Source organism: Lycium barbarum, chromosome 12 (assembly GCF_019175385.1).
Source record: "Lycium barbarum isolate Lr01 chromosome 12, ASM1917538v2, whole genome shotgun sequence".
NCBI lineage: Eukaryota > Viridiplantae > Streptophyta > Magnoliopsida > Solanales > Solanaceae > Lycium > Lycium barbarum.
The window spans coordinates 103284088-103304571 of NC_083348.1; the positions used below are offsets into that span (position 1 = coordinate 103284088).

The 20484-nt window shown below is 40.3% G+C and overlaps 1 protein-coding gene across 2 annotated transcripts; it reads left to right on the forward strand.

Moving 5' to 3' along the window:
• The first annotated feature begins 15380 nt into the window (after positions 1-15380).
• LOC132622925 (paired amphipathic helix protein Sin3-like 2) lies at positions 15381-19094 on the forward strand. 2 transcript variants are annotated; one of them, XM_060337614.1, is made up of 9 exons: positions 15381-15512; positions 15601-15675; positions 16760-16990; positions 17077-17260; positions 17387-17485; positions 17571-17799; positions 17904-17989; positions 18581-18676; positions 18821-19094. In XM_060337614.1, the coding sequence occupies exons 2-9, from the start codon at positions 15602-15604 to the stop codon at positions 18887-18889; spliced, it is 1068 nt and encodes a 355-aa protein (XP_060193597.1). In that variant the 5' UTR covers positions 15381-15512; position 15601; the 3' UTR covers positions 18890-19094. The 2 variants fall into 2 exon arrangements, with proteins under 2 accessions (XP_060193597.1, XP_060193598.1); XM_060337615.1 differs by having other exon boundaries at positions 17571-17781.
• The last annotated feature ends 1390 nt before the right edge of the window (positions 19095-20484 follow it).

The window sequence follows — 20484 nt, forward strand, 5'->3', positions numbered from 1 at the left end:
TTCGAGCTAACGCCGTTTGCTTTGCATGGTCGCATATAGATATGACAGATATATCATCGGAAATAGCATCACACAAACTCAACTTGGACGGGAAGTTTCTCCCGGTCAAGCAAAAAAGAAGGCCCATGTCAGAGCCAAAGCACGCCTTCGTGAAAGACGATGTAACGAAGCTTTTGAATATAGGTTCCATCCGGGAGGTGAAATACCCGGATTGGCTTGCTAACGTGGTGGTGGTGCCCAAAAAAGGTAATAAATTTTGAATGTGTGTCGATTATAAAGATTTAAACAAGGCATGCCCGAAGGATTCATTTCCATTGCCTCACATCGACAGAATGATCGATGCGACGGCCGGGCATGAAATGTTAAGTTTTCTCGATGCTTACTCCGGGTACAACCAAATCCGGATGCACCCGGAGGACCAAGAGAAAACATCCTTAATCACCCGTTATGGGACTTACTGTTATAACGTCATGCCTTTCGGATTAAAAAACGCCGGTGCAACTTACCAACGCCTAGTTAATGGAATGTTCGAAGAACAAATAGGGAAAATGATGGAAGTTTATGTTGACGATATGGTTGTTAAATCCCTGGAAACAGAGGACCATTTAAAGCATTTGCAGGAAACCTTCGATGTACTCCGCGGCTCAACCCGGAGAAATTTGCCTTCGGCGTCAGGTCTGGTAAATTTCTGGGATTCATGGTGTCAAACCGGGGAATTGAAATCAACCCGGACAAGATCAAGGCCATCGAGGACATCGAGGTCGTGAACAACATAAAGGGGGTACAGAAGCTCACCGGGCGGATAGCGGCGCTGAGTCGCTTCATTTCGAGGTCCTCGGACAGGAGTCACCGTTTCTTCTCTTTGCTCAGAAAGAAGAACGACTTCGTTTGGACACCGGAGTGCCAAGAAGCCCTAAGGGAATTGAAGAAGTATTTATCCAGCCCCCCGTTGCTGCACACACCGAGGTCCGATGAGCCACTCTTCTTCTATTTAGTAGTCTCCGAAATGGCGGTAAGCGGCGTTTTGGTCCGAGAAGAATCAGGTACGCAATTCCCTATCTATTATGTAAGTAGAACTTTGGGGGATGCAGAGTCCCGTTATCCCCATTTGGAAAAACTGGCATTAGCATTGGTAAGCGCTTCCAGAAAGCTCAAACCTTATTTTCAATGCCATCCCATATGTGTGGTAACCACTTACCCTTTAAAAAACATCATGCATAAACCTGAGTTATCCGGTAGGTTAACAAAATAGGCTATAGAAATTAGCGGTTACGATATCGAGTACAAGCCTCGGACGGCCATCAAATCCCAAATCTTGGCCGATTTTGTGGCAGACTTTACCCCGGCCATGGTCCCCGAGGTCGAGAAGGAACTTTTGCTGACCTCGGGAAAGACCGCGGGCATTTGGTCTCTACATACGGACGGGGCCTAGAATCTTAGAGGTTCCGGCCTAGGGATTGTCCTTAGGACCCCGGCCGGGGAGGTCATCCGACAATCCGTTAGAACTGCTAGATTGACTAACAATGAAGCCGAGTATGAGGCTATGATTTCAGGTTTGGAATTGGCTCGAAGCATGGGAGCCGAAACAATCGAGGCAAAGTGCGACTCGCTTCTGGTCGTGAACCAGGTGAACGGCGTATTCGAGGTAAAGGACGAACGGATGCAGCGGTACCTCGAAAAAACACAGGTGGTACTTCATCAATTTAAAGAGTGGACCATGCAGCACATACCGAGGGAGCAGAACAGCGAAGCCGATGCATTAGCAAACTTGGGATCCTCGGTTGAGGGGGAGGAAATCAACCTCGGGGCAACGGTGCACTTATCAAACACGGCCATAGAAACCGGGCACGCCGAAATATACACAATGGGCTTGACCTGGGATTGGCGCAATAAGTACATCGACTACTTGCGTGATGGTAAGCTCCCAAAGGACCCGAAGGAGTCACTATCGCTACGGACCAAGGCTGCCCGCTTTTGCTTGGTGGACGGTCAACTGTATCGACGCTCCTTCCTCGGTCCTTTAGCTAAGTGTTTGGGCCCCGGTGAAACGGAATATGTGATAAGAGAGGTGCACGAGGGAACCTGCGGCAACCACTCCGGTGCAGAAGCTTTGGTTCGAAAAATCGTCAGGGCCGGTTATTACTGGAACCGGATGGACGAGGACACGAAAAGTTTTGTCCAAAAATGTGACGGGTGTCAGAAGCATGCTCCAATGATTCACCGGCCCAGGGAGTTGCTGCATTCGGTCATCTCGCCTTGGCCTTTCATGAAGTGGGGAATGGACATTGTTGGTCTGTTACCTCGGGCACCAGGTAAGGCCCGTTTCATTTTGTTTATGACTGACTATTTTTCTAAGTGGGTTGAAGTGCATGCCTTCGAAAACATAAGAGAAAAGGAAGTCATCGACTTCATATGGGACCATATCGTCTGCCGCTTCGGCATCCCGTCTGAGATAACCTGTGATAATAGCCCCCAGTTCGTGGGTGGCAAGGTCAACAGTTTCTTCGAAGGGTTGAAGATCAAGAAAATCGTGTCAACCCCGTATCACCCGTATCATCCATGGATGGGCAATGCTTGCGCAACAACTGGAACATAGCCCATCTAAAAAGATACTACTGCTAAGGTATGATCTTCCCGTATACTTTTTGTTAACCGTATTTTTCTTTTGCAGGAAACCGTATTCTAATCCTAAAATTAGAATTTAGGACTGAAAGCACGTGTTGCACTCTTTTCCTTAGTGCGGTTTTGTCCCAAAATGAGTTTTCCGATGAGGTTTTTAATGAGGCAACAAGTACAACGTGCTACGCAACAAAGATAAAAGGCCAGCACTCGGACACCCGAGGTCACACCTTCCGAGTGGGGGCTTGATAACACTCACCCGACCTCGAAGCTCAAATCAGTGTTAGGGGGGCACAGTACCCACATCGAAGCATGCCACGATAAAGAGAAACAAAGAAGCTCAGCATTTGCCACGGAAAAAACAAAGGCCGGCCACCGGCCAACGCCTTCGATGTAAGGACTAAACGATCATAATGAATCGTGTCCCATTCAGCATTTGCCACGGCAAAAACAAAGGCTGGCCACCAGCCATCGCCTTCGATGTAAGGACCAAACGATCATAATGAATCGTGTCCCATTTAGTGTTTGCTGCGGCAAAGATACAAGAAATGAAAATTCTCATATGTACAAACACTTACAATACAGAAACCATTGCAATGGTCGTATTTCGGCATTGTTCAATTTATACGCCCTACACCGGGCACTATGGTTGAAATTCGACAAGGCCAACGAGGTCATTGCGATTCGGCCACGAAAAATGCCGGTCCTAAAGAAGCGTCTATCATGGGCATGGAAAGATCCGAAGTCACAAAACATTTGGTAAGTCCTACGGGCAGAATTAATCAATGACTACGGATTATCTTGTCCGAAAAACGGACCAATAATTCAAGGCAAAATAAAAACAAGCACTCAAATGAAGAAACAAGAAAAGTGCAACTTTCATATATACAAAAGATACTTTTACAACGAATACTTTTACATCAAAAGTCAAAAGGCCGGCAAAGGCAAAAAGCAAAAGCCAAGTAAAAATCCTATGCTAGATGACTGGAGGCAGAATGATCGGACTCGGTTCGTTCAGAATCATCTGAGTCGGACCCGAGGGCATGGTTTGCCTCCTCCTCCATCTCTTTGGCCTGGTTTATCCGTGCTCGGCTTCTTCAAGGGTGAGCCGCCGAGACTTCCACTTCTCGTACTCGGCGACGATGGCAGTATAAGCCTCGGCCGCCTCCACACCTTTCCAGGCTTCTTCGAAATCAGCCTCGACTTTAGCCAACTTAGTCTCCAGCTCGGCCCGGTTTGCCACAACAATATTCCTCATGTGAACAGCAGCTTCTAGCTCGGCCTTAAGAACATCGTTGGCGCTCACCGCCTCCTCCAGCTCGGCTTTTAAGCCCTCACATATCCGAGACCGCTCCTCGGCTTTCCCTTCGAAAACTCTCATACGTTCTTTGTACAGAGCGGTGTCGGATTCCAGTAGCCGGTTCCTTTCGGCTAGGCTCGTTGCATCGGCCTTCACCAAATCCAGTTCCCCCCGGAGTTGGGATACGGTGGTCTCCAACTCGTCCAGCCTCGACGAAAATTAGGCTTTGTCTCGGCTAAGGCCAATCTTCTCAGTCTCGAGGCTTCGATTATAATCGGTCATGGCGGCCAATTCACTCTTCAAGCGACGATTTTCGTCCTTGGCCGCATCGAGCTCGGGACGAAGGTTGGCAAGAACAGCCGCCCGACCCAACTCTTCCTCTTTCTCTCGGAGGAGATGCTTATATTTCTTCGTTTCTCAGCCTTGGGCATCTAGTTGGCCTCGAAGATCGTCCATCTCGTGTTGGGCACGGATGAAGGCCTCGTTGACCAGTACCACACTCTGCAAGAAAAACAAACATGAAGAATCAAACAAAGTGAGCATAAAGTCTACTGAAATACAAGGGTGGCTGAGGGTCTTACCCGGTTGCCCGCGTGCATGCCTTCGTTCATAAGGCACTGCCAGGTGACCCCGGTCATTTTACGCTTGTCCGAGTCGGAGACAAGAGGCCGCAAATAGCTTGCTACTCCTACCGGGCGCGATAGAAAGCCGCAATCCTCGGGGATGGTGATTACGGCCGATCTGGTTCTTCTTGGTTCTACGCTCAGGAATGGAAAGATGGTCACCAGGTTATCTCTAGAACCAGATTCTGACTGTCGGTTAGCCGACCTCGTGACCCGAGGAATTGGAAGATGGCTGAAACCCGCAGCGTCACCGGTAGCAGGAGAAGTGGTTGAAAACATATCTTCAAAATCTTCAGCCCTCGGAGCCGGGGTAGATGAACTTGGCATGGACTCAATATTTCTGGAAAAGACCGGGGGATCCGCAGTAGAAACAGGTTCATGGTCGAGAGACGGATGAGCGTGAATGGGGGCTTCGGTCTCCGAAACTGGGGCAGTCCTTTGATCAGCTGCAGTGACATCCGTTTCCCCGGGTCCCTTTCTCCTCTGCAGGGGAGTATCTTCCGAAGAAGTTTCACCTGAAATGTCGACAAAGTCAACCGACCGAAGAGGAGACGGGGAAAGGATTTCTTCCGCACCTGAAGGAAGAACGGGAATCAAGAGACCTTCGTTGATAGAAGGCAAAGGCGGAATGGAGGCAGTCTCCTCGGGTACTGGAGCCGTTGACGGAGCTAGGTCGACCCTCCGAACTATGATGTTAGGCTCCGCTTCTTCCCTCGGGGGCCGGGCAACACTTCTTGCCTTCTTCCGTTGGGACGGTTGCCCCTTTCGGAGGGGCGTTTCCTTTTGGCAGCTTCGGCAAGAACACGGGAAGAACCCGCCGTGTCGAACGCGGATGCCGGTGCAGGGGAAGCGACCCCCGACTCCGATCTGGATGCCACCGAGCCCTTCGGCAAACCTGAACGACAAAGACATAGGCAGGATTGAGAAAACTGACGACCACGAATGGCTAAAGATGCAGCAAAAACGAAGGAAAGTCAAACGTTACCATGATTTTGAGCGATCCATCGACCGCGTGACAAATGGGCCCATGTTCGGTCCTCATAGGGAATATGGCTGAGGAGTGTCGTGACCCATTTGTTATACCCCATTTTAACCGGGTTGAAGTAGAGTACAACATGTTGGAGATTCCTATATTGCTTTGTTTTAAGGAGTCGCCACCTAATTAGTTTAATGGTGAATTAGGACACCTAATTTATTAACTAAGGCAAAGCTAACTAAACCTCCGTTAATAGTCTGCTTGATCAGTGTGATTCTAAGTAAGGGTTCTATATTATCCTAAAGGGAAGGGGTTAGGCATCCTCTAGAATCCGTTAACTACGGTTATCCGGCCAAACTTAGGTTAGTGAATTAATGTTTAAGACGTTTGAATTTTTTAAGGGCTAAGAAAGGTTGTTAAGGTTTTAAGGAAAATACAAGAATGTTGCTCAAAATAGAATTTAAATATAACAATTTGCATAAAAGAAGATTTTATTTTTTAATGTCATTTAACATAAAACTTATAAGGTTGCTAAGGCTTTAAATAAAAAAGGCTATTCAAAATGAGATTTGTAAAAATGTAATAATTTGCATGAAAGGAACCTTCAAATGACATTTAAAATAAACTTATAAAGGTTGCTAGGGCTTTAAATAATAATGCTCTTTAAAATAAGATTTACATATAATATATAAGTAGAGGAAAACGCGGGTTTGTACAGTATTTTAATAAATATTTGAAACAAACTAAACGATGACATATTAATTGACTTGACGTTTTCAGAAGTATAAACAAGATTATGTTTTATTAACTACGTTTGGCTAAAAATATGCATAATTTGAATAAACCTTGAAAGATGTCCACAAAATATTTTAATTCCTATTTGCGGGTTAATGGCGTTTTGAAAATTCTCAGGATAATAAAATATAATTCCTTTGACTCAAAAATATGAATTTACGCTATCGAAAATCAGTTATTCTAAAGTAAATATTATAAATACTATAAATAACTTTAATATGAAAGAAGAAAAATGAAACTTATGGAACTAATTATTAGTTTTCCTTAAATTAACTATTCATTACTAAAACTAAACCCACTAAGTTCTCCTATAATTCGTCTAAGCTAAGGGACAAAATAAAATCAAGTGTTAATTAAACAACACAAGTTGAATGCAATAAAATAAAATAGGGGCACAAGAAATGTAAATAAATAGGCTCAGCCCATTTTGGGCTGGTGTGATCATGTGTGTTCTTGGGCTTAGCCCCAGAAGTCTTCTTTTAATAGCTGTTGTGGACTGTTTCTGCTATTGGGCCCCGGCCCAAAATTTTATTTGCTGTGGACAGAGGGAGAATATTATATTGTTGGGCTTTGGCCCAACACCGAATGCGGAAGGTGACGACGAGTCCCTTGGACTCATATGCACGGTTCATGCAAAAAAGTGAAAAGACGCAATTAGTATGCGATCAATGAATAATGCTAAACAATGCGCAATATAAATTCAAAACAAATCAGCAAATTATGCATATTCTAAAATATGCTAGTCATATACATATATAATCAAATATGGCACGTATGAAAGCATACAAAATCTTAAACAAATGTCGAAAATAAAACATACTATCAGTGCAATGCGAGGGGAAGAAAAGGTTTAGCATGCCACATAAATCAGCCATTGATTCGGTCTTAATCATTAATATCATGCTACGTTTACCCATCAAAGGACCATAAATAGATCAAGAGAATCTTATTTCATGGAATCAACTAGCCTAGCATATGCAGTTACATGGAAGGAAGTTTAGTGATGAATTAAGAAGGCTGTTGTTCAAGCAATTGGGAAGTCTAATGAACTTGATAAAGGTTATATTGATATCCCATCCAATTTAATTCATAACACAGTAACTGAAGGCACAACTGGAGACTAGCTTAAACCAAAACACAGATTAACTAGACATGGAAAGGAGACCTACCTCTAAACATATTTCATGCTTTAATACTAGGATAACAATTGAAGCTCTAACTATAAGCATGTAAATACGATACATAATTTAATGGTAAGTTTCGATCACCTAGACTTCTGGTTTTAATAAACAGCTTTTAAAGGGAAGCATACTCATCCCATACAGTTTAAGAGAGCAATAGATTAAAAGATTGCTAAACCAAAGTATGAATTGCTAGTTCTGTTATTTACATTAGTATAAACATGCCTTTAATCCAATACCTCGGTAACTCATAGCACGAACTCAGAATTCGAACGTAAATGACCTCGCATTAAGGCAACAACCTATAGCTAAAACGTTATTCTAATCCATTTATTCACTTAACATGCTAGATTATTGATTAAGAACAGTTTATACTAGCATAAGTCATATGAGCAGTGGCTAAATGCCCTTAAAGGAATAAATTAGGCTTGGCTAGTATGATTTAACAGGATTTGTGCTCAACGCATATCTATTACATGATTACACTAACAGTTTTAAACTAACAAGATACTAAGGAAGCAAACTAACCAATGAGATCACAAGATCACTTAAGCTAAACACGTAGACTAACACTAATCATGCATACATAATCTTTTAAGCAGGTTAATCTAGATTAACAACTTACAAGCTACGTGATTGACGTACTAAATAGAGCTACTCAATTAAATTAGGCTTAACTAATAGAAGAATAACTCATATAAACAGCAAAAGCATAAATGAAAATAAACTAACAGGGAGGGGAATTATGCAAGGTCTTTTAAACACAGCCAGTGGTTTAAATTTGGCACTTTCCTGAGCATATTTAATTCAAAACATCCAAACCAGCATCATTTGCGCTATTGCATAATGGATCTAAATAATAGAAGAAAATTTTTGACAACTCATGCCTGCCTAACTTCACTTTACACTTCTCCGAAATAAGATACAGGGGCAACAGTGGGATAGGGGGGACAAGATGAGGATAACCTCTGTGATTTCCATTATATTCTAATATTTACCATTTAATGGGAAGAAAACAGAGGAGAAACCAGGCTCTATTATACAGGCTAGACACTTAGCCTTAGGCAACAGAGTTTCAGAGATCGAGTTAGGTTTAATATGCGAATTTTAAGCTAACTTCATGTATGATTTCTCCTCATTATGCTTATGTAATATGCAGACATGAATTGACTAGGAATAATTGAACATCTCAACTAAATGTGGATGGTATACACGATTACATGATACGCAAATCAAACATGGCAAAATGGGAGTGAGCAAGCATGCTTTAAGAGTTAATATAAACTTCAACAAAGCAATGGCATGACACATATGACCTCTTTCAGCATATTAAGGCACTTGATTAGTTTAAGGACTTATGCTACATTAAACACAGAAGGGGAACTTTGTCATAACTTGTTTGATATCAGCTCAAGATCTGAGCCTCAAAACATGCTCATCAGATTATCAAACAACTAGTTTAAACATTTTTTAAACAAACAAATATACAATAGCCTCTAATATGATGTTAAGCCAAATTCAGCATGCTCGGGTCCCATTTTAAACTAACTCTTAAGTATACATAATGACACTATATGTCAGTATCGCAAATAGCACTTTAAGCTTACTCCAAATTAGACCAGGATTTCTCTTAATCATATTACACTCTATCAGTCTAAGTCAACAAATAATCAAATAGGCTTTATACTAATCTCAGATAATTCATCACTCATTTAACTGAACATTTGATTCAACTAATCATGTTTAGGTAAAAACACCAGCAGACAGGCCTATTCCTATACTAAACACACACATGCAATTCGGATTACACAAACTTATCTTTAGCACAGGCTAAATTTAAACAGGATAAACTGCAGCTAGAAATAATTTTAAAACTGAGTTAACACAAGCAGGGTCCAGTTCCACATAATAGAGACTCAGCCAACAAACACAAACTAAAACTAAACTAGAGGGACTAAAACAGGAAGCTAACACTCATAAACATAACTAACAAGATTTGAACATGATCGAATATAACTAAGCTGGATTCAAATGGACTTAAAACCAGCGACTAATAAACATGCTAGGCGAGAATAGTAATTAACATGTGCGAAGAACAACTAATATAGCAATTAACGCTACTACACTAAACAATCCAGCACATATAAGCAGAAAATAGCTAATAAATGCTAAAAGAAATAAAAAAAAGAGGGGGGGGGGGGGGGGGGGGGGGGGGAAGATTACCTTTTTTGAGTGCAGCGAAGTGGGTAACGAATCCTCGATCTACACTCGCAACACTTTGAATTTCAAACTTTCGTATGCTCGGATTCGCAGCAGCAATAAGGCAAATGAAAACAGAAAATTGATTCGGGTATTCTGGACTACTAAAGGCTAATATTTTTAAGGAATTCAAGGCGGCTCAAACTTTAATTCTTGGGGAATTTTGTGACTCAAAAAAGAACCACCCAATTCTATGGAATTTTTCAGGCTAAAGGATTCAAATTTTCGAGGGATTTGTGCGGCTGAGAACTTAGTTCTTGGGGAATTTCCTCAATCCAAAAAAAAATCCCCCCTAAATGGATGCAAGGACTGGTATTTATAGTTGCGAGCTAGGGTTTCTCGTGTGAAGAAGAGAGAGAGGGGCGGGGGACAAGACGAAGTGGGGAGGCGGGGAACAGGGCGTAGTGGAGGGACAAAGTATGGTGGAAGGGGCAAGAGCGGCAGAGGGGAATGGGGGTAACGTGGGTGAGAGAGTGCGGATGGAGAGAGAGAGAGAAGGGAGGGAGACGAAGCGGCGTGAAGAGAAGAGAAAAGAATAGGGAAAATGGGGGTGATTAGGTTTTAGGGAAAGAATGGGCCGTCCGGGTCGGGTCAGTGGTATGGGCTGGTTTAATTTCTTTTGGACTGATATTAGGTGAATGGGCTGGCCAAAATTAAAAAGATGGGCTGGTAAGAAATGTTGGTTAATTATTTGGGCTGGGGTGAAATAAAATGTGGCCACGTAAATTAAAATGTGGACTGGTTTTGTGAATTTGTCCGCAAATAATATGAGTCGATTGGGATATTACATTTAAATAAAGGACCTATTCAAATAACTTGTATTAAAATATTATTTAATATAAAATATGCAATTATGAGTGTTTAGATAAAAAAAATGGCGTTGTAATAGCCGTGCAATAATATTCTAAAAATCCACAGTAAAATAAATACTATTATTCAATTATGCAAAGATAAATGCGATGCATGTGCGTAAGCTGGTAAAATACCAAAACGATAATAGTAATAAATAATAATAATAATAATAATAATAATAATAATAATAATAATAATAATAATAATTGTAATAGAATAATGAAGTGCCAGTATTGATAAAGAGGCTAATAATTATAATATATATTTTTTTATTTTTTTTTTAAATATTAGAAGCGTAAATAGGTATTTCAGGAGGAGAGGCGGGACAAAATTGGGTGTCAACACCATTCACTCAGATTGCGAATAATCGGGGGAACAAATCCGTTTGCTGCAAAAAAAAATAAGGGAAGGGCAATGAGAAAACAATACCAAAAGCGACTGAACAAGTAAGAACGATTGCTCAAAGGATCAAACTTACGCTTGTCGTTCCATTTCTCCGGAAAAGGTAGATGGGTGGCCGGGATTATGTCCTCGGTTTTTACCCGGACGTAGCGTTCTAGCCATCCCCTGTCTCGGTCTTCGTCCATCTTCGAGAAGAACGGGTTCCGGCTGCGCTTGGTTAGTTTTATGACACCGCCCCGGAATATTCTCGGAGAATACAGGCGTATTAGGTGGCCCAGTGAAAGTTCCTTCGCCGCTCTGTTGGCCAGCAACCGGAGGCAAGCAACGACCCTCCAAACGATTGGGCCGATCTGTGACAAAGTCACGCCATAGGTCCGGCACATATCCAGTATGACCGGATCAATCGGGGGGTCGAGTTTAAGGGTAAAGAGATAAGTGTACACGTACAAGAACCCTTCCCGGTGGTCGGTAATGGATTCGTCCGGCCCGGGTGCAAAAACCCTTACCGGGCGTGTGTTCCACCCACAGTCTGCCCGGACTATGTCAAGCTTATCCTCGGTTATGGAGGAAGGATACCGCCTCACGTCGTATCCCCGGTCTGAGACGGCAGAGGGCTTTTCCGCCTCAAGGTCTTTATTGAAGTAAAATTTGGCCGGTATAATATCCGAGGCCGTAGTCTCGGGATTACTCTTTTGTTTAGCCGGAGACACAGCCTTGGCCCCCGGGGATGAAACCGAGGGAATTTCTGGATAAGTAGTTTCAGACATGTTGAAGGAATGAAGGGAAGGGGATTTCGGAAAATAATGCAAAAGAAACTAAGGAAATGGTGATTTGAAGAGCAACTGAAGCAAAAGGCAGTTGGCGAGAATGGTGACAAAATTAATCCCCCTTTCACGTAAAAATAAGCGAAGATTTGGCAACAGATTTGCTGAAGAAAGGATGAAGATAGAACGTAGAGGAGAGAAAAAATGAAAGAGCAGATCGTAAAAATGAAAAAATGAGGAAATGAGGGGCTTTATATAGGCATAAGGAGGGGAACGGTTATCGAGGATGGCCAATCGGGGATCTCCACGTGTCCCATCATTAATGCGAAGCGACCCGAAACGACGTGCAAAAGACGGTTGACAGGAGCGGACCATCTGGAGCAGGACACGTGGCCGGCAAAGGGGAAGACGTGACGCAACTATTCCCGCCAAAATAAGGAGATAAGGATAGGTCATTCGGGCGGTCGGTTGTATGATTCATTCACTTCCCGTTACTCCGATGGATCGTTGGTCCGGGAAGTGTGGGGGCTATCTGTATACGGTAAAAACAGGATATGAGTCAATCCGGAGAAACTATGGATCGGAGGAAGAAAAGGGTCGGGAGTTCGCATGAGGGGCATCATACCTTTCCGGATAAGCGCTTTAGTCGAAGCTGAGCAGAGGCGCCATTTGGCTCGGTCTCTATGCCACCGATGGTTCGGGGACTCTTCCTGAGGGTTCATCACCGTTGATCCAAACAGGCGTTTGTCCGTGTATCCGTTGGTCCGTTATGACCGTTGCTGAAGCGCATCAGTGGTGTCACATCATGGTCGGCTACCAACTATGCGTGTGTCAGACGGCGCCGTCAGTCCAATCCCACCAAATCCGTGCAGGGGCTGTCCTTTTTATTGCTATTTTATTAATTCATATTGTATGAGGCCCACGGGCTCACTGCTATAAATAGGGTATATCCTCCTCCCTTAAGGGGGTTGGCTCTTCTTACTTTCCAAGAACATTTGTAGTAGAAGAATTCTTATATACAAATTCTTTCATCATTTAATTCGGCCAAGGCCGCCTGTTATTGTTATTATTGCATTTCATCCATCAAGTATCATACATTGCTCACAAACCTTTGTATCGCTAGCCAACTGTCGTCATTAGCCGTTCTACCTAGGAACCTTCAAATATTTTGTTTTCTTTGTCTAGCACACATCAAGAACAGAGCACATATCCTATACCCACCTATAAATTTAATTGATTACCTGAATCCGGGGTAAACAGGTTTATCTTAATGTCTACTTGATCTGCTTATGTACATGAGTCTTATTTTGGAGATTTCAGGAAAACACTAATAGAAAATTAGTGAAGATGAGTATGAAGTTCTATAATTTTTATCATGAGAATAAGGGTGTCAAGTGGGCCGGGCCAGCCCGAACCCGACCCACCACCGGCCCGGCCCAAGCCCACTAATAGGTGTAAGGGGCTGGGCTAGGTGGGTTTTATTAGGGGGTTGGGCCGGACAAGGTGGACAGCCCACCAGCCCGGCCCACCATAAGCCCGGGTGATGGCCCACCGGGGCACCGGCCCGGCCCAGCCCGGCCCACTTCAAATTAAAAAAAAAAAGATAAGTATTACATTTATTACTAATAATAAGTATTTTAAAAACATTGTATCCCAATAAAATAGTTGTAGCTATAATTGTGGGATTCTTAAAATTTTGGAAGCAAATATATGAAATATTTATTAATTATTCAAACCATAGTTAGAATCTTACTTTAGTTAATTAAAACTTAACCATTAATTTTAACTCATGTAATGTGTCTCTTATTCAAGTAAGAACTTGAGAAAAATGGAGACAATAAAAATGAAGAGGAATCGAATTCGTTAATATTTAATTGCTACTAAATGAAAAATAATTTACCTCTGAAATTGCTGATGCGTGAAATAAATCAAATACCCCTTTTAAGTTACTATCTTGCTGTTGGCTTACACAAGTTCAAAAATATTTCAATAGGTTATACAGTATACTATATAATAATATAAACTATTAGTTATATATATAATAATATATTAATATAATCTTATTAGTTTCAAATATTTTATATATAATAATAATTAAATATTTTTTAGCATATTGAAATGTCTCCACCGATGATGGAGACATGACAATCTGCACATGACATTAGGACTTAGGATCAGATGAGATAATTAAATTAAGAACTTTGGTTTAGTATCAAAACTCATGTGCATTGTTCCCATTTAGTTCCCATTTAGATGAGTAGGAAATTTAGAGAAAGAGGAGAGTAGGGAATTGTGAGATAATATGGAGAAGAATGAATGGTATTTATAGTTTGAAAATAGGGCCAAAGTATAATTTAAGGAACTTGAAGGTTAAAATAAAGTTGACAACAACTAGATTTTAAAGTATTAAACTTAATAAATTTTAGCATTAGAATTTTTTTTTAAAATAATTAAAATCCGGCTCGGCCCACTAACTAAAACCCGGCCCGGCCCACTAACTAAAACCCGGCCCGGCCCACTAACTAAAACTTGGCCCGGCCCACTAACTAAAACCCATCCCGGCCCACTAACGGGCCCGGTTAGCCCGACGTGTAGCCCCTATCCGAGGTGGGCTGGGCCGGACACCCTTTCCCTCTCCAAGCCCGGCCCCCAGCCCGGCCCACTTAACTTACAGCCCGGCCCGGCCCACTTGACACCCTTATGAGAATGCGTTCAAATTTTATCACGCGAACGCAATTATTTACCTTAAGAAATAAGATTATGAATTTTTATAAATTTTATCATGTGAACGCAATTAATGCTACCAATTTATTTCTGGTCAAATTACTGGATGACTTTATATAATTTACATTTAATTTCATAGAGATTTTGTAATAAATATATTTCATTAAGAAAAAAGACGATAGCTGAAATCTCCTTGAAACAATCTCTAACAAGACATATCAAAATTCGTCATGATTAATATTTAATATTCTCTATTTTAGGTCACACATCTCGTGGGTATAATACTTATCTACTTTATATATATAATACAAAAAATTGGTCGTGGTGAAAAAAGATTGTATCTTCAGCAGCCGGGTTATACTATATTGACATAATAAATAATTTCAAATTCAGCATATTAAATCATGTCAACGCATGAGCCATAATCCTGCATGTTTGAACTTCGACATATGACTAAAAAGCGATTGTATTTGCCACCTCTAACAATTTTTGTCAACCTCTAGTCATTTTGTACTTCCGAGAAATAAAGTACAAAAATTAGCAGCGTAAAATATTATCAAAAGACTAAAATACTCCCAATTTGACCTAATTGTCTCCCTCTTATTAATAATATACTACGAAGTACTTCATTCGCTTCATTTTACTTGACCCTTATACTAAATTTAGATTTTTCATTTTACTTGTCCATATTAGCAAATCAAAAGAGGCTTATGGTTTTCTTCCAATATTACCTTAAATATCAAATAATTACATAAAGAAATAATAGTCAAACTTAGATTTGCCAAGCATAATTAATAAGGATAATTTAGTAAAATAAATAAATAGTTTCTCAATTGGAGTGTCAAGTTCGCAAAGATCAATTAAAATGAAATGGAGATGTTATCAGAGTAATTACATGAATAGAAATGAGATTACGATCATCCAACAATATGAGTAGGCATGTTACTTGACATATTTACTCTTCATTTCTTTATACTTCTCCAACGTTGGGGGAGAGAGAGAAGAAGGGAAAAAAAGGTATGAATAGCGATTTAATCCAAATATTGATTAATTTCTCTTCTTATTTATTAATAAGAAACTTGTTCTTGCTGTAATATTTTTGCAGCATGGGGCGATTGAAAATCGATGCATATGGTACAGCTCACTTTAAGCGGAGAATTAGTCCCTCTCATACAAAATTGTAAGTTCTTTTCCTGGCGAGTTTTATGTACATGAGTTGTTTTGATTTGTTGAATTTTGGTACTTTTAAGTGATAAATCAATGACTTTTATGTACATGAGTTATTTTGATTTGTTAAATTCTTGATAATTCTAAGTAACGAATCAATGACTTTTATGTACATGAGTTGTTTTGATTTGTTGAATTGTTGATAATTCTAATTAATGAATCGGTGATTTTTATGTACATGAGTTTTTTAGATTTATTGAATTTTTGGTAATTCTATAAGTAATAAATCAATGATTTTTATGTACATGAGTTATTTTGATTTGTTCAATTCTAAGTATTAAATCAGTGGTTTTTATGTACATGATTTGTTTTGATTCGTTGAATTCATGGTATTTCTATAAGTAACAAATTAGTGATTTTTATGTACATGAGTTGTTTTGATTTGTTGAATTCTTGATAATTCTAAGCAACAGATCAGTGATTTTTATGTAAATGAGTTGTTTTGATTTGTTGAATTCTTGGTAATTCTAAGTAATAGATCAGTGATTTTTACTTACATGAGTGGTTTTGATTTGTTGGATTCTTGGTAATTCTAAGTAATAAATCAGTGATTTTTATATACATGAGTTGTTTTGATTTGTCGAATTCTTGGTAATTCTAATTAATAAATATGTGATTTTTATGTACGTGAGTTTTGATTTGTTGAATTCTTGATAATTCTAAGTAATAAATCAGTAATTTTTATGTAAATGAGTTGTTTTGATTTGTCGAATACTTGGTAATTATACGTAATAAATCAATAATTTTTATGTACATGAGTTGTTTTTAATTGTTGAATTCTTGGTAATTCTAAGTAATAAATAAGTGATTTTTGGGTAAAAACAATAATTCAATTGTTTTAATTAACAATTTTACCAATTTTGAATGCACAAGTCAAAATTTTCCGATCTTTATTGAAATTTGAGCTCTAATCTCCCATAATTTCATCCACTTCATCTATTGTTAGACTAGACCCTTGTTTCTGCAGAAATGTTATCTGAGTGGCTACTTATGACTGTGGTTATGATGTATATGATTTTTCCTCTTGCATGAATCAGGAATGGTCAATCACAATTTCCTAAAAGTAGTTTGGGCAGAGGAGGTGGCAGCCGCAACCAAAGTCGTAGTCGTAGTGCTGGCAGAGATAGAGCTGGTGCTAGTGGTAGTACCCAAAAGCTTACAAGAAGTCATGCACGATCTTATGTAAAGGAAGTTAAGGACACATTTCTAAATCAAATGGAGAAGTATCACATGTTTATTGATGTTATGAAAGACATTAACAATCAAAGGTTTGCTATTTTGCCTAGTGGCATCCTTATTATTTTTATATTGATTTGGTGATTTATGTGAGACTTAATTACATATTTTCTCACAGAATTGATGTTGGTGGTGTCATAGCAAGAGTCAAAGACTTGTTTAAAGGGTATCCTAATTTGATCCTTGGATTCAACACTTTCTTGCCCAATGGCTATGAAATAACCTTCAATGATGATGAAGAGGCTTCTCTCACGAAATCAGTTGAATTTGAACAAGCAGTTAGTTTAGTGAATAAAATAAAGGTGAGATTTATGTTACCTTATATGGTTTTAATAAAAAAGGTCTATTTTTTTCTTCTTCTTCTTCAAAAAAAAAAAAAAAAAAAAAAAAACTTTAGTCATAACATACTAGCTTATCACTTCTTGCAGAAACGTTTCAGAAATGCTGACTATGTATACAAGTCTTTCATAAACATTCTGGGCAAATTTAGAAAGGAGAACAAGGACATCAAAGAGGTGTACGATGAGGTGATAAAATATATTTAGTTTGGATACGAAGATATTATAGACGATCGTCATGTTTTTGTTTATTTCTATTTTTCTATATATGTAGATTGCTGTACTTCTCAATGGTCATCCAGATTTGCTAGATGAGTTGAATAAATTCTTTCCAGATCCAGTTACTGTCAATCCGTTTCATCTAAAGCGCTCCCCTCTATGTAGCATTATTGGTCCTCATGCAGAAATAGACCGTAACATGCTGCATCACACCGATGAAAAGAAATCTGTTCAGATTGTTAAAGAATTTGGAGGTCCTCATGAAGGTAAAGATGCCCTAAAGTGTGAGTCCATGGTTATTATTTTATGAATATCTATAGTTGCATTAGAATTTTCCACCATTAGTCCTATATGGTTTATCATTGATTTAAACTTGTACTTTTTGCAGATGAGAGTAAGGAAGAACGGAAAGAGAAGAAGTGTAAAACTGAAGTTCCTCATAAAGAAGCTATCAGCTTTCTGAAAAAAATAAAGGTTATTCTCTTGCCTTCTAATTTCATAATAATTGTATGCACTTTTTCTTTTTCCTTTGCTAGTTACTATCTATCTGCATTGCAGGTGTATCTCGTGATAATTATTACAATACATTTTTTTTATCCGGAGCGATAATATTATAAGCGTGTGTCTTATAAAGTTAATGTAAAGACTAAAAAAAAGTGTATTTTGAAATGTTACTTGTTTCGAATGTGAACTTAGAGTATCGGAATAAAAACGTGGATACTTTAAAAAGAGATTCACTGCTTTTATTATGTCATCATACGAGGAAATAGTGAAGTTCTTATTAATTAAAAGGTTATCATATCCCTAACGTCATTAAAAGGGAATACTGAGGTTCTTTAATAAATTAAAATGGTTAAATAATGGGTACGTTGTTGGCTTATTAATGAATAAAACTAAATTATGAAGTTTTCAAGAAATATGTAATTGTTATGATTTTATCCAACATGAAATGCACTTATGAAAGATAAAAATGTGATCAACTTTTCTATTGGAGTCTCATGCATTTATAATAGTTTAGATAAACCCTAAGTCATAACTTAATTGTTGGGTTATCACCTCGAGCAGGAACGTTTTCAAAACGTTGATCATGCTTACAAATCCTTCACAAACATCATAAAGACGTACAAGGAGCCTAGGAGCATCTATGAAGTCTACCATGAGGTGATTAAATATATCTTAATTTGGATATACAAATACTATATATATATATATATATATATATATATGTATATGTATATATATCTGTGTGTGTGTGTGTGATCTTCGTGTTTTAATTTGTCTTTATTTCTTTTATTTTATGTGTAGGTTGCCAAACTTCTCAATGACCATCCAGATTTGCTTGCTGAGTTCACTAAATTCTTGCAAGATCCTTAGGCTATTTCAATGCTTAGGCAATACTCTGATCAGTGAACCACCCTCTCTATTTCCTTATAATGCTATTGCCATGACTAAAGCTTGCTAATTATGAGTTGTACTTGATATTCTCAAAGGACTCTTAGGGAGATTGATTGGTTGCTTTGGAATTCCTTGTCCCATATTTTATGATAGAGATTTGGTATTATTAGCGCCAGTTATTGTTTGGAGGGGGGGGGGGAGGGAGTCAAAGAGGGTCCTTATGTAATTACAAGAGGGTAAATTTGTGGTTCCAATCTTGAACATGTGTCATGGGTGGCTTTACCGCCATGCCCAATGACCCCTTGGTCGCACCCCATGGCCCCAGTGTCATGGACGACCCCGTGGTCTCGGTCGCACCAAGCGACAAGAATGCCTATTCCAATGTCGCCCCATCGTTTGCTCAGGACCGAGCCCACCAGCCGGCATTGCCCAAAGCGCCCACCAGCAAGCAGCGCCCTCAACGCTCGCCTGCAGTCAGCGCCCAGGTGCCCATGCCAGGCAGCCCGCGCGCAGTGCCCGACCCTCTGCGCCCCAGCGCGCCCGATGCCAGCGCCTGCGCGCGCACGACAGTGCCAGCGCCCCAGCGCCTGCGCACGACAGCCTGCGCCCAAGCGCGCCCGACCGTGCCCGCACCCCGGTGCGCACGGCAGTGCCATGATCCGAAGATGCTGTAATGGACCTGCTCTAGTTTAGGTCACTTTTGATGTAAATATAGAGTAGTTTACTTCCTGTTCTTGTATTATGATTTTCTAGCTTTCTTATGTCTACTCCTGTAACTTGGGTTATTTTTTTTAAAGCATTATTAGGGGGGATATAGTCGGTGAAATCAAAAAGCATTCAAATCTTCTGCAAAGGTGTTCTCTCCCCCTCGAACACCCCAACTCTCTTGTAATCAATTCTCTGTTAATACAAGCAAGCAATTTTCGTTTTCAATTCTCTCATTGCAATTGTTGACGACACGGTTTTCCTACACGGCATTGACAGTCTAGTCTAGCGTGTAGAGGGGACCTCAGGTTGGCGGATAGTGATCACACGGAAGTCGGATTACTTAGCCTTACGTCGCCCTTCTAAACATCTAAAGAAGGCGCCGCGTAACAGTTGGTATCAGAGCACAGTTTTGGACTGGCTAGAAAACGAAGGAAAAAGTTTCGACGGATTTTGTCACCAGCCATGGTGAGGACTCAAGGGGAACGTATTACGGACCTCGAAGCAGCTGTCGAGGGACTGAGACAGCTGAATGATACTGTGCCCGCTCTGAGGGCCAGTATGGGTGAAAAGATGGATGACCTGGACCGAAAGACAACGATGGCTAGCAACGACATCGTGCACATGAGTCGTGATTTTGAGGGAACACGACTGATTGTGGAGGAGTTGCGACAAGGAAGGACTGAGGATGCAGCTACCATAGCTGTAATGCAACAAACTATTGATCAGTTGACGGGCCAGCTTAATATCTTCCAAGTGGCCCTAAATGGAGTACTCCGAGGAGGAGGAAATCAGGGTGGGGGCGCTGGGAATCATGTGCCTGCGCCCCAGAAAATCAAGATACCGGAGCCAAAGGCCTACCACGGTGC

Bases quoted from the DNA above. Each gene is read 5' to 3' on its own strand.
- LOC132622925 (XM_060337614.1), top strand. From the start codon at position 15,602: ATGGGGCGATTGAAAATCGATGCATATGGTACAGCTCACTTTAAGCGG. The intron at 17,261-17,386 runs GTGAGATTTATG...CACTTCTTGCAG, and splicing joins GTTTAGTGAATAAAATAAAG to AAACGTTTCAGAAATGCTGA. The intron at 17,800-17,903 runs GTGAGTCCATGG...TACTTTTTGCAG, and splicing joins AGGTAAAGATGCCCTAAAGT to ATGAGAGTAAGGAAGAACGG.